Source organism: Schistocerca gregaria, chromosome 8 (assembly GCF_023897955.1).
Source record: "Schistocerca gregaria isolate iqSchGreg1 chromosome 8, iqSchGreg1.2, whole genome shotgun sequence".
NCBI lineage: Eukaryota > Metazoa > Arthropoda > Insecta > Orthoptera > Acrididae > Schistocerca > Schistocerca gregaria.
In genome coordinates, this window is record NC_064927.1 from 394,900,761 (window position 1) to 394,915,855 (window position 15,095).

Genomic DNA, 15,095 nt, shown 5'->3' on the forward strand with positions numbered 1-15,095 from the left:
CATTCACTCACAAAAATAAAAATAGGAAGGTACCTTGCCCTTTCAACTTCCAGTCACTATACCAACATTTGTATCAGATTTGACCCTGTTTTGCAGTAACATGGGAGAAGTAATAAGTTTCCTATGACGCTATTAGTTTTTAGATTTAAAGGTTCTGCATTGCATCTGCTGTAAAAATTAAAGATACTACGGCAAAATTCTATATTTTTTATGAAATAGAGGAATTTTAAAAATAAGGCTAATTTCTGTTGTGGTTTCAGACTTCTATTGGAAATAAAATACAGTATAAGAATTATATCGTAATTGTAATTCATTTAAATATTTATAGTCGTCATTTGTAATCATTATGGCAAAACCGTAAAGCATTGTGAGTTGTATATAAAATTTAACTTATTTTAGTCGAAGTGAGTTGGTTTCTTCTCTCAGTGGATATTTTTTCTGCTTTTGAAAAATACCCTCTCAGGGCACTGGCATAGCTGGGATACATAGTACTTTCAGAACTAGTTGGTACAGCATGGGGTACAGCAATTTTCTCGTTTCTCATCAACTTAAGGGATAGTTTTTTCTCGCCATTTTCATAATTACTCCGCAAATCCCAATTAAGTGCCTCGCAGAATGTTCATCAAACCATCTTCAAGCTATTTCTCTATTATTCCACCTCCGAGCTGAGTGCGGGATGAACGAATGAATAAATCTTTCCGTGCGAGCTTTGATCTCCTATCTTGTTATGACGACAATTTCCCCTATGTAGTTCGGCGCCAAGAAAGTATTTTTACGTTTAGAGGTGGAAATATGGTGTCTGAAATTTCATGCTGCAACGAAAAACGCCTTTGTTTTAACGGTTATCTCCCCAATTCGCTTATCACATCCTTGGCACCGTCCCCCCTGTTTCGCGATACCACAAAACGAGCTGCCTTTCTTTGAACATCGTCCGTGAATCCTATCTGATGCGGATCCCACACCACACAGTAATACTCCAGAAGAGGACGGACAAGCGTAGTGTAGGCAGTGTCTTCTGTACACCTGTTGCATTTTCTAAGTGTTCTGTCAATAAATCGCTGTCTATAGTTCGCTTTCCCCCCGACAGTATCTATGTGATCGTTCCAATTTAAGTTATGTCTAATTGTAACCCCTAAGTACTTAAAAGGGAATCATACGAAATTTCCCTCTCCAGTCTGATTCATATTAGGGTGTGTAGCACAACACCAGGATACCAACACATGTAAACAGGAAGAGGCAACTCTCAACTATTTTCGAGAAAATCGAGTTTGAAAATTTTAGAGGCGCTATATACTTCGAATGGATGCTAGCATTCAATGTTTCTGCAGCCGAGCGGGTATGCACTTAGCTTCATAAGCGCGAAGTGTTGTGGTTCGAGTGTCGCTGTTGTTACTTTTTTCCCCTCGTAATTCTAACAACAGATATGCGTGATACGTCATGAAATTGTATGATGACCGAGAAACGTTTATGAATGTAAACAAAGTTTGTTTTGCCACAGACACACTGAAAAAAGGCATGCATATGCAAAAATAATTTCTTACAAGTGCTCTGCACATAGCAACAATTATTGTTTCTTATGTTTCTATGGTCAGTATCATCCTGTGACGTGCAGTGCTCCATAGGCTACACATTATACTTGTCACAAGCTCCATAGGCTGAACATTGTACTTGTCACAAACGTAGAAATAACATTATAAATAAATGACTACACTGATTTGATTGAAAGTTCTTGGGTATCCCTTTCTCATTTTCAGTCTCCTTACGAAAATTTCTTTCTCGTTTTTCAGAATGGAGATAATCAAAATAATAAATGACTCATTCTGTAATGGTAACAGGCACAGTCGTAATAATTCTGTTGTTAAAATTACATGGGAGTGTCGGGAGAAGGATTCGATCCCTGGATCTCGCACTTCTCGAGCTGTGCATTTACTGGCTCGGCTGCCAACTCTTTCGAACACTAACGATTTCGTAGAATATGGTTGAGAGTTCCATCCTGCTGTTTACATATGTTGAAGTCCCTGTCTTGTCTACATCTACATCTCCATCTACATGATTACTCTGCAATTCACATTTAAGTGCTTGGCAGAGGGTTCATCGAAGCACAATCATACTATCTCTCTACCATTCCAACCCCGAACAGCGCGCGGGAAAAATGAACACCTAAACCTTCGATGTCTGATTTCTCTTATTTTATGTTGATGGTCATTCCTACCTATGTAGGTTGGGCTCAACAAAATATTTTCGCATTCGAAAGAGAAAGTCGGTGACTGAAATTTCGTTAATAGATCTCGCCGCGACGAAAAGCGTCTTTGCTGTAATGACTTCCACCCCAATTCGCGTATCATATCTGCCACACTCTCTCCCCTATTACGTCATAATACAAAACGAGCTGTCCTACACATCCGGTCAATAAGAATCAAACCAGTGAGGGGAAGTGCGTATGGTCCTCTTGTTAGCTGAATTCTCAGTCTTAAGATTTGTATGATTTGTCGTGTAACAAAAATTTTGCGGATTCCTTTTAGTACTCATGCGGATGTCTTGACATGAGTATGCAGTGACCTCAGACTACTCTGGCAACCCTTTAATCAAACTATTAACTGATGAACCTATTCCTCGAAGACATTTTTGTCTTTGAAAAATTTTAGTTGCCATACCATTAATCTTGTCAAGATTGTCATTTTTGACAATGAGACAGTTATCTTTCAAGACACCTCTTTAGTTACCTAATCGAAAACTTTCAAAATCTATATGGCCTATTGCATGAACCCCAGCGTGTGTCCTTTAACTTTAAAGTGATCGATTTTTCATCGACAATAACACGACAAGAAACAATGCGATGTTTTACCAGTGTTCCATCCTCTGGCACATCCTTTCTGAAAATTTGTCTAAGGCCAAGGCACACTTCTTGAAAAATATAACTAGTCTTTTGACCTTGTCAACGTTTTTCTGTATGGACTTCCATACTGTGCGGAGCGCAACGAGGTTTCATAACTGTGTAAATATGGGATACGTGAAAATTTCAAAATCGAGGCAACTGATTTCATATTTAAATCGGTCTCTGTTATTGTGGCGGCGATTTAAAAATTAATATTAGAGTTGGTGAGAACAGTCTTTCCTCAATTTCTCTGTGGTGTTTATTTCTATGAAGTGTAAGCAGTCTAAATTGTATGATTTTTGTTTTTTCTTCTCAGGTATAAAATGTACTTTAAGTGCATAGAAATTAATGTTATTTATACTTGTCCACCTGTCAGACGTAAGGCAAACTATCTTTGCAGTGGGTAAATCATTTTTAATTTTGTCACTTAATCGTGATACAAACTGCGCATTAAAGAGCTTGATAACGTTTTCTACATGGTGAATTATAATTTAGGCAAATCATGTATATGATCTTTTTTTTTAAACTCTGCATCTTCAAATACAGAAAAAACATGGTTTCTTTGCAAATCAGTTTTAAAAGTTGAGGATCTATTGCTGTACCGTTATTTAACTTGATGAGCTTGACAGTATTAACAAATTTATTTACGGGTTCTTGCAAATGAAAAGCGATTTGGCGTGAGGGCGTCACAAAAGAAAATAAATCAGAACTTGTTCCAGAATCACATGACAACGGCCGGCTGGATGCAGCGTGTGACTCAGTTTGACTTACTTCATCTGAGACAGAAGCAGACATCAGTGAAGACGTTTCGTGAGAAATCATCTCTTGAATTTCTGCATCAGTTGATGGCGAACCTGAGCGATTTCCTGACCCACGCATTTCCCAATATGCTGTTGGATGCTTCGATTTTAGATGTCTTTTTAGGTTTGATGAGGAGCCAGCAGAACAGGAAATGATCTGTGGGCAATAACGGCATTTTCCTTTTTTTCCAAGTTTGGTAAAATATTGCCATATAAGGCTTGTGGTTCTTCTGGGAGTCGATGTGGCTGACGTATCCTGCTCCACTGAAAAGTAGAATGGGAAAATTAAAATATTTACTTTTAGGATAAAATTTTTTGATAATAAAAACTTACAATTTAAATGTACATGCACAGGTTTTACAATCATAAATTATAGAGTGATCATAGGACATTGTGATCCGTGGGAGCTAGGCTCACAGTTGTGAAGCATGTATCATATAGTGAAAATCTGAAACCTTCATAGCGAAGAAGAAATTCGAGAAGACAGGTCTAATAATATGTAAGGATCTCACTTCTGAAAGATTAAGAATTTTGAATAGTATAATATCTGAATTTGGGCTATCCAATGCGTGGACAAATGGTGGCAGGATAATGGCGAGGGTAGAAGCTGTAAAAAATGTTGTTAGTTGTGAAAATGAACTTTAAAGCATGTGCTTTAGGAGCTAAGAAGTTGTCAATCCATACAGCCAAAAAGTTCTAACAGCGTGTCTGTATTGTTACCGTAGAAGACAATTAGCCGTAATGTACTCATGTATTTGTTGATTAACTCATTGATTAGCTAATTTTTCTTACTGTGCTAATTCATGTTAGTCTCGTTTATTGTTCAGCAGTTCTTAATGATATCATTAGCGTTACTTGTCATTAGCACCACTAACATTAAGAGTACTCTTTATCAACATTCTTTTACTTGTTTTTATGCTAGTGTTATGTGTAGATGAGTTTTGTTCTCCGGAAGATCAGGTTTCTGTCTCTCCTTTCTGCTTCCGCCTTCCGTTCCAGCATCTTTCCAGTGCATTCACTATCTTCTCTTTCTCTTTCTCTCTCTGCTTTTTTTTTTCATTTTTTACTGCTACATCTAAACACACAATTCTCCATGTTTCAAACGTGAATGTTCTATCACTGCCACCTCATCTCGACGAGCTTTGCCATATATTTCAAAATACAGACATCCATGTAATACTTCTCTCGCAGACTTGACTCAAGCCAAGCATGCCTTCCAGTACTCTAAATATAAAACACAATGTCCTTCAAAGGCACCACACAAGTAACATACGATGGGATGAAGTAGCAGCACACACGGGATTTGATTTATTACCTCCCACGCTACGCACTTCCAACAGTAATGAAGAGAAACAAGTTAAATATATTTTTGTGGATACCAAATTCCTTAACAAAATATGCCTAATCCGTGTCCTCCACAGACCTCCAAAATTATGTGAGAGGGACTATGTCGAAGATTCGAATCCAAAAATAATTTTTTTGTCCCTTCACTGTGAAATTCGAGCATTTTCATTCTTCTTGAAATGTGAAACTACTTCAGCTTGCACCGTATATGTGTTTGCAACGAAATACGCAAACAGAGTAATTCGTGCCACTCAGACACCTGAACCTGAAATATCGGTTCACTACATCATTTTCGTGACGTAAAATATACAAGAAAGAAACTGCAAAAGAGTACGCACAGAGTTTTGGGTCATATCGTTTTCACTGTAGGCTTGTACCATGGGAAGCAAGGAGAGGATGTTGTTTGGTGGCCAGTGCCCTCTTTCTATAACACAACTGCACACGTATATTAACAGGGCTCTTTATTCAAAAGAACAAGAAGTTACTTATGACAGTCCAGGTGTTGTGGTACAAGCTCTACTTATAGTCCACATTAGCCTCCCACCACTCCATATTAAGTTGGGGCTGATGAAACAATTTGTTAAGGCACTGCCAAAAGAAGGGGAGTGTTTCAGATACTTTGTGCGTAGTTTCCTGGTTTATCCGAGGCAAAGCTAAAGGCAGGAATCTTTGTCGGAACAGACATTAGAAAACTAATGACAGATCCCAACTTTGTGGACAAAATGGAACCAGAAGAAAAGGCAGCATGGACGTTTTTTAAATTAGTTGTTACTGGTTTCCTAGGAAACAAAAGAGGTCCGAACTACAAGACAATCGTCGCAAACATGGTCGACAACTTTAAGAAGCTGGGCTGTAACATGAGCATTAAAGTTCATTTTCTCCATTCACATTTTGACTACTTTCCTGCAAACCTTGGTGATGTAAGCGAAGAGCAGGGCAAAAGATTCAACCACGGACACAAAGAAATGGAAAGAAGATATCACGGAAGATGGAACGTCAACATGATAGCGCACTACTTCTGGATGATAAAAAAAGATGATCCTCAACGAGTTCACACCCGGAAAGGCAATAAAAGAAGCTTCGACAGAAAATGAAAGCGTTATTATAAGGACTTATGAGAAAAAGAGAAATGGAAGTGTACCGGAAATGTAGTTTAGAACATTATTTATAAATAAAATAAAAATTTATAACGTTGGGAAAAATGTGATAAATTGCTTAAATTTTCAGAATGAGATTTTCACTCTGCAGCGGAGTGTGCGCTGATATGAAACATCCTGGCAGATTAAAACTGTGTGTCCCACCGAGACTCGAACTCGGGACCTTTGCCTTTCGCGGGCAAGTGATCTACCAACTGAGCTACCGAAGCACGACTCTCGTGCGGTACTCACAGCTTTACTTCTGCCAGTATCCGTCTCCTACCTTCCAAACTTTACAGAAGCTCTTCTGCGAACCTTGCAGAACTTTGTTATTATACCCAAAAATGTTCCCTTTTTTGTGAGGAAACTTACGTAATAGAAAAAATGGATTGCATTTTTGAAATCACCGCTGTAAAGTACACAAAAGTCAGTTATCAAATTTCAAACAACTTTCAAAAAATTTTTTTTCATGCAAACCTGTGATATTAACAGTTTTTCTTCATCTTTCTTCCTAAATATTAATGTTTCACATCTGTACAACGTTACGGTATTATGGTGTGGCGCATAGATGTAGCACTGGCGCCTGCTGTCGACACCACAAAGACGCTCCTTGCTATCGGAGCATCGCTGGTGACATCAACGAGACGTAAGTAGCAAGACACTCCGACAGAAGTTCTCTGCGCTGTCTTGAAACAGACCCACACACGGACACGAGGTCAGTTCCACGCCATGACACTTTCCAGTCAACGCCTAGTGTACAGCAAGCAGCGAGAAGACAGCAGAGTTAGAGACAACCAGCTAAACTCTCCAAGTTAGTCTGCAAGTCCTTGCATATGTTTGTGAACTTGGACTCTGAACATCGCTAGGAGAAAGAGTTTCTGTTTGAACAGTGCTTCGGACTGTATAACCAACTACAGTCTATTTTATCACAAGTGTTAGACTGGTTCTATCACTGCATATTATTGTACCTAGTTCTGACCCACAATCACAGCAAAGAAGACGTTGTATAACAAAATATAAGTGTTCATTTTCACTGTAAATATATTCCAATCCTTATATTTTACGCATGCAATAATCAAGTCGTTTATTACTGGTTAAATCCCAAATCATTTCTGACAACCGAACACAACAGATATATTAGTTGACTGATACCAGAGAACTTTAAAGATAGTAGTAAATGATCTGTATTTTCTTTATAATTTTGATGAAACTGAAAAGTGTTTTGTACTCCGTTGTTAGACAGGCATCTATTTTCATATCCGTTCTATTGTTGTTCTGAAAAGACTTGCTATGTACTTGAAGTGGTCAATAGTCTTGAAAGTGAATGCATCTACAGCCAAAGGTGCATCACTTCCGATTTCCTTACTTATGACAAGGTATTCTGTCGTTTTTCCATTTCGTAAAAGTTTTGAATCAATCTGTTCTGTAATGAAACTACTTATTAATGCTGTATCATCTACGTAAGCAAATCTAATAATGTTCACATCCTGCAGTTAGATCACTTGTGGATTACTTTTAATAAACTCTCTGTCTATCTTCTCTAAGACAAAGTTTCATAAATTAGGTGAAATGGCATCCGCTTCTCTCAACCCAGAGGACACCTTAAAAACTTCAGTTTCTCCTACTGGTGTCTTTATATGCCATAAAGTTCCCTGTATACTCATTTTAACTAATGTGTTTCATTTTGAGGGTCTTTTTCTACATCTACATGGCTCCCCTGCCAATAAAACTTAAGTCCCTGACAGACTGTTCATCGATCCACCTTGACAGTCTGTTGTTCCACCCTCGAACAGCGCTCGGAAAAAACGAATTCTTATATCTTTCCGTGCGAGCTCTGATTTCCCTTATTTTATTGTTGTTGTTGTGGTCTTCAGTCCGAAGAGTGGTTTGATGCAGCTCTCAATGCTACTCTATGCCGTGCAAGCCTCTTCACCTCCGAGTAACTACTGCAAACTACATTCTTCTGAATCTGCTTACTGTATTAATCTCTTAGTCTCCCTCTACGATTTTTACCCCCAATGCTTCCCTCCAGGACTAAATTTGTGATCCCTTCACGGCTCAGAATATGTCCTACAAACCGATCACGTATTCTAGTGAGGTTGTACCACAAATTTCTCTTCTTCCCAATTCTATTCAGTACCTCCTTATTAGTTACACGATCTACCCATCTAATATTCAGCATTATTTTGTAGCACCACGTTTCAAAAGGTTCTACTCTCTTCTTGTCTAAAGGGTTTATCGTCCATGTTTCACTTCCATACAAGACTACACGCCATAAAAATACTTTCAGAAAGGATTTCCAGACACTTGAATATATGCTCGATGTTAACAAATTTCTCTTCTTCGGAAACGGTTTTCTTGCCATTGCCAGTATACACTTGATATCCTGCCTACTTTGACTAACATCAGTCATTTTGCTTTACAAGTAGCAAACCTCATCTACTACTTAAAGTGTCTCATTTCCTAATCTAATTCCCCCTGCATTACCTGATTTAATTCGAAAGCATTACATTATCATCGTTTTGCTTTTGTTGATGTTCATCTCATATCCTCCTTTCAAGGCGCTATCCATTCAGTTCAACTGATCTTCCAAGCCGTTTGCTGTCTCTGACAGAATTCAAAGTTTTTATTTCTTCTCCCCGGACTTTAATTCCTACTTCAAATATTTCTTCTGTTTCCTTTACTGCTTGCTCAATATACAGATTGAATAGCATTGGGCATAGGCAACAACCCTGTCTCACTCCTTTCTCAATCAATGTGCTCCTCAACCCTTATAACTGTCATCTGGTTTTTGCACAAATTGTAAATAGTCCTTCGCTCCCTGTATATTGACCCTGCCAACTTTAGAATTTGAATGAGAATATTCCAGTCAACATCGTCAAAAGCTTTCTCTAGGTCTACAAATGCTATGAACGTAGGTTTACCTTATTCTACTATGATGATCGTTTCTCCATATGTAGGTCGGCGTCAACAAAACATTGTCGCATTCGCGGGAGAAAGCTGGTAACTGAAATTTCGTGAGAAGTTCCCGTCACAACAAGAAACGCCTTTGTTTTAATTATGTCCACCCCAAATACAGTATCATGTCCGATGGTAAAAAACGTGCTGTCCTACTTCGAACTTTCTCAGTGTACTCAGTTAATCCTATCTGGTAATGATCCCACACCACACAGCAGTACTCCAAAGGGAACGGACAAGCGTAGTGTAGGCAATCTCTCTAGTAGATCTTTTGCATCTTCGAAGTGTTCTGCCAATAAAACGCAGTCTTTGGTTTGCCTCCCCCCCCCCCCCCACAACATTTCCTATGTGTTCTTTCGAATTCAAGTTGTTCGTAATTGTAAATCCTATGTATTTAGTTGTATTTACAGCCTTTAAATTTGATTGTCGTGTAACCGTAGCTTAAAGGATTCTTTTTAGCACTCTTGTGAATGACCTCACACGTTTCATTATTTAGGGTCAATTTGCCAATTTTTGCACCATACAGGTATCTTATGTAAATCGTTTTGTGGTTGGATTTGATCTTCTGATGACTTAACTAAATAATAAACGACAGCATCATCTGCAAATGACCTACGACAGGTGCTCGGATTGTCTCCTAAATCGTTTCTATAGATAAGGAACAACAGAGGACCGGTAGCACTATCTTGGGGAACGCTAGACATCATTTCTGTTTCACATGATGATCTTCCGTCATGTACTACAGACTGTGACCTCACTGACAGCAAACCACAAATCCAGTCGCACAACTAAGACGATATTCCATAAATGTGTAATTTGATTACAAGCTGCTTGTGAGGCAGGGTGTCAAAACCCTCCTGAAAATACAGAATCAATCTGAAATTCCTTGTCGATAGCATTCAACGCTTCGTGTGAGTAAAGAGCTAGCTGTATTTTACAAGAACGATATTTTCTAAATCCGTGTTGATTACGTGTCAATAGACTGTTCTCTTCCAGGTAATTCATAATGTTCGAACACAATACATGTTCCAAAATCCTGCTTCATATCGACGTTAATGATATAGGCTTCTAATTTAGTAGATTACTCCTATTGCCTTTCTTGAATATTGGTGTGATCTGTCCAGTTTCCAGTTTTGGGTATGGATCTTGCGTCGAGCGAGCCGTTGTATATGAAGCGCTTATTTCAACAGTGGTACAAGTCCATTTTTGTTTATTTTGAGATACAGAGTTCTAAAGTTAAATGAGCGCTGAAAAATTTGCAGTTGAGATACAGGAAATATTCAAGCATATGGCTTCTTGCTAGAGATGAACCTTTCTTTCTGTTTGTTTGGATCATTAATTTCAGTAGCATTATAGGCAGAAAATGGAGGTAATGGACTTGTACCACTACTGAAATAAGCCCTTCAAGTGATTGTCAGTATGGAACTATTGCATCATTAGACTCTGAAAGGAACGTAACTGGTGTAAAATCTGGACCGGAGGACGTGCTTTTATTAAGTGATTTAAGTTGCTTCACTGCTCCAAGGATATCTACTTCTTAAGTTACGCACGTTGGCAGCTGTTCTTGATTCGAGTTCTTGAATATTTACTTCGTCTTCTGAATTGTTTCTGTTAAAAACTGACCCTCCATTTTTTAATGACTGTGTATATCCCGCCTTCGCCACAAGCCTTGTTATCGTTTAACTTTTTACTGACTGCTTCATTTCGTTTTCTGATGGGGTGGTGACATGTACATTAAGTGTATAGGTTCTTGAAATTTGAAGTATTAATTTATCACTGCAGTTGAGTTGTTGTGAAAAGTATCTCTACCATCTTTCTTGTACGTTAGTCTTCTCAGTCAGCATTTTCCCACGCTGATTCATATTTACCAGGCTTATATACATACATATATATATATGTATACAGGGTGGTCCATTGATCGTGACCGGGCCAAATATCTCACGAAATAAGCGCCAATTGATAAACTACAGAGAACGAAACTCCTCTAGCTTGAAGGGGGAAACCAGATGGCGCAATGGTTGGCCTGCTAGATGGCGCTACCATAGGTCAAACGGATATCAACTGCGTTTTTTTATAATAGGAACCCCATTTTTTATCACGTATTCGTGTAGTATGTAAAGAAATATGAATGTTTTAGTTGGACCACTTTTTCGCTTTGTCATAGATGGTGCTGTAATAGTCACAAACGTATAAGTACGAGGTATCACATTCCGCCAATGCGGACGGTATTGGCTTCGTGATACATTACCCGTGTTAAAATGGACCGTCAAAATGCTCAACGGGCGTGTGCTATCGGTATACTGGACGACATCATCCTAGTGTCCAGAACGTTCGCCGGATAGCTACGTTATTTAAGGAAACAAGAAGTGTTCAGCCGCATGTGAAACGTCAACTACGACCTGCAACAAATAATGATGCTCAAGTAGGTGTTTTAGCTGCTGTCGCGGATAATCCGCACATCAGTAGCAGACAAATTGCGCGAGAATCGGGAATCTCAAAAACGTCGGTGTTGAAAATGCTACATCAACATCGATTGCACCCGTACCATATTGCTATGGACCAAGAATTGCATGGCCACGACTTTGAAAGTCGTGTACAGTTCTGCCACTGGGCACAACAGAAATTACGTGACGATGACACATTTTTTGCACGCGTTCTATTTAGCGACGAAGCGACATTCACCAAAAGCGCTAACGTAAAACGGCATAATGTGCACTATTGGGCAACGGAATCCACAATGGCTGCGACAAGTGGCAGGTTAATGTATGGTGCGGCGTTATGGGAGGAAGGATAATTGGCCCCCATTTTATCTATGGCAGTCTACATTCTGCAATGTATGCTGATTTCCTACGTACTGTTCCATCGATGTTACTACAAGATGTTTCACTGCATGACAGAATGGCGATGTACTTCCAACATGATGGATGTCCGTCACATAGCTCGCGTGCGGTTGAACCGGTATTGAATAGCATATTTCTTGAAAGGTGGATTGGTCGTCGAAGCACCATACCATGGCCCGTACGTTCACCGGATATGACGTCCGTGGATTTCTTTCTATGGGGAAAGTTGAAGGATATTTGCTATCGTGATCCACCGACAACGCCTGACAACATGCATCAGCGCATTGTCAATGTATGTGCGAATATTACGGAAGGCGAACTACTCGCTGTTAAGAGGAATGTCGTTACACGTATTGCCAAATGCATTGAGGCTGACGGACATCATTTTGAGCATTTTTGCATTACTGTGATATTTACGGGTAATCACGCTGTAACAGCATACGTTCCCAGAAATGATAAGTTCACAAAGGTACATGTATCACATTGGAACAAACGAAATAAAATGTTCAAACGTACCTACGTTTTGTATTTTAATTTAAAAACGTACCTGTTACCAACTGTTCGTCTAAAATTGTGAGCCATAAGTTTGTGACTATTACAGCGCCATCTGTCACAAAGCGAAAAAAGTGGTCCAACTAAAACATCCATATTTCTTTTCGTACTACATGAACATGTAATAAAAATGGGGGTTCCTATTTTAAAAACGCAGTTTATATCCGTTTGACCTACGGCAGCACCATCTAGTGGGCCAACCATAGCGCCATCTGGTTTCCCCCTTCAAGCTTGACAAGTTTCGTTCTTTGTAGTTTTTCGCTTGAAGCTTATTTCGTGAGATATTTGGCCCGGTCACGATCAATGGACCACTCTGTGTATATTGGTCTTTCCCTGTGATGCTTAAACTCATCCTTGCTTCTCTTATCATATTGTAATATTTCATTTTTTCTTGTACTAGGGTACGATGTGTTTACTGATAGATTTTGTAGTATCTTTCTTTCACTGTCATATTCTTTCTGTCTTGAATCCATGGCTTCCTTATGTTTCTTCTCTCCAGCACTTTTTCTTGGTACTTTATGTTCAACCAGATTTTGTTACGTCGTTTTCTTCTTCCTATAACTTTGATAGTTACTTCTTAAATACTCCATTTGATTTCGACATTTCTGTGGTACTTATTGCGTAGTCTATTTTTGTTAGGTTTTTTCCATTTCTTTTATAAAGGTTCATTTGACATTTTCTTTAATCTTATTTCCTATGTTTTATTCAAAAATTTCGTTTCTATTTCCGTTTAGTTTCTTTTTTAGTTTTAGTTTTAATATTATTAACATTTGGTTTGGTCAGAATCTGCAACCCTTAATGTTCTAACATTTTTGGAACTGTTTTGGAATCTTTTTTGGTAGCTATAGGATCAATCTGACATTCACTGTTTCTCCATCTGGTGATATCCATTTCCCTAAATGAATGTGTTTGGGTTGAAATGTTTTGCTACTTATCATGGGATCGTTTGTCATTGCAAGGCTTGTAAGTCGAAGCCCATTGCCTGAACTTTTCTCATGTAAGCTAAAATTGCCGATGATTGTAAATTTCTTTGTTTCCTTCTTTGGTATCAAAATTTCCTGACTCTACTTTTACATTCACCCTGCTTATTCAGTTGGGTGCGTGTTCCAGTTGACTACAGCATTCTTCTTTCATATCGTCATACTTATATTCCGCGGATGCATGTGCGTTTAGAAATGTAATGTCTAACCACTGACTGCGAACAATGTAATATTCGATTGTTAACATGTTTGATTTCCTTTACTCAGCTATTTATTGATTTATAAAGGTAGAAACCGGGTAAAATTTCCAACATTCACTGCAATCACCGTACTTTATTGTTCTATCTTCTATTTTCAGCTATTACGTTCCTTGCCATTTTACTTCTTGGAGAGTGAGCAGGTGTACCCTGCATTTCCCTAACCTTGGCTCACCGATAAGCTGAAGCAGCTTCTGAATCTCAGAGACGCTACACATCTGACATCATCATCATCATCATCATCATCATCATTTAAGACTGATTATGCCTTTCAGCGTTCAGTCTGGAGCATAGCCCCCTTATAAAATTTCTCCATGATCCCCTATTCAGTGCTAACATTGGTGCCTCTACTGATGTTAAACCTTTTACTTCAAAATCATTCTTAACCGAATCCACGTACCTTCTCCTTGGTCTGCCCCGACTCCTCCTACCCTCTACTGTTGAACCCATGAGTCTCTTGGGTAACCTTGCTTCTCCCATGTGTGTAACATGACCTCATCATCTAAGCCTGTTCGCCCTGACTGCTACATCTATAGAGTTCATTCCCAGTTTTTCTTTGATTTCCTCATTGTGGACACCCTCCTGCCATTGTTCCCAGCTACTAGTACCTGCAATCATCCTAGCTACTTTCATATCCGTAACCTCAACTTTATTGATAAGGTAACCTGAATCTACCCAGCTTTCGCTCCCATACAACAAAGTTGGTCGAAAGATTGAACGGTGCACAGATAACTTAGTCTTGGTACTGACTTCCTTCTTGCAGAAGAGAGTAGATCGTAGCTGAGCACTCACTGCATTAGCTTTGCTACACCTCGCTTCCAGTTCTTTCACTATGTTGCCATCCTGTGAGAAAATGCATCCTAAGTACTTGAAACCGTCCACCTGTTCTAACTTTGTTCCTGCTATTTGGCACTCAGTCCGTTTATATTTCTTTCCCACTGACATTACTTTCGTTTTGGAGATGCTAATCTTCATACCATAGTCCTTACATTTCTGATCTAGCTCTGAAATATTACTTTGCAAACTTTCAATCTAATCTGCCATCACAACTAAGTCATCTGCATATGCAAGACTGCTTATTTTGTGTTCACATATCTTAATCTCACCCAGCCAGTCTATTGTTTTCAACATATGATCCATAAATAATATGAACAACAGTGGAGACAGGTTGCAGCCTTGTCTTACCCCTGAAACTACTCTGAACCATGAACTCAATTTACTGTCAACTCTAACTGCTGCCTGACTATCCATGTAAACGACCTTTAATTGCTTGCAAAAGTTTGCCTCCTATTCCATAATCTCGTAGAACAGACAATAACTTCCTCCTAGGAACCCGGTCATATGCCTTTTCTA

At 38.9% G+C, this 15,095-nt stretch overlaps 1 protein-coding gene across 2 annotated transcripts in view; it reads right to left on the bottom strand.

The window, feature by feature from the left end:
* The window catches only part of LOC126283933 (uncharacterized), a 30,203-nt gene that overhangs the window by 2,125 nt on the left and 12,983 nt on the right, over positions 1-15,095 (bottom strand). For both annotated transcript variants that reach the window (XM_049982319.1, XM_049982320.1), the window contains exon 2: positions 3,647-3,939. In XM_049982319.1, the coding sequence (XP_049838276.1) occupies positions 3,647-3,939 (293 nt within the window). The remainder of the gene's footprint in view (positions 1-3,646; positions 3,940-15,095) is intronic.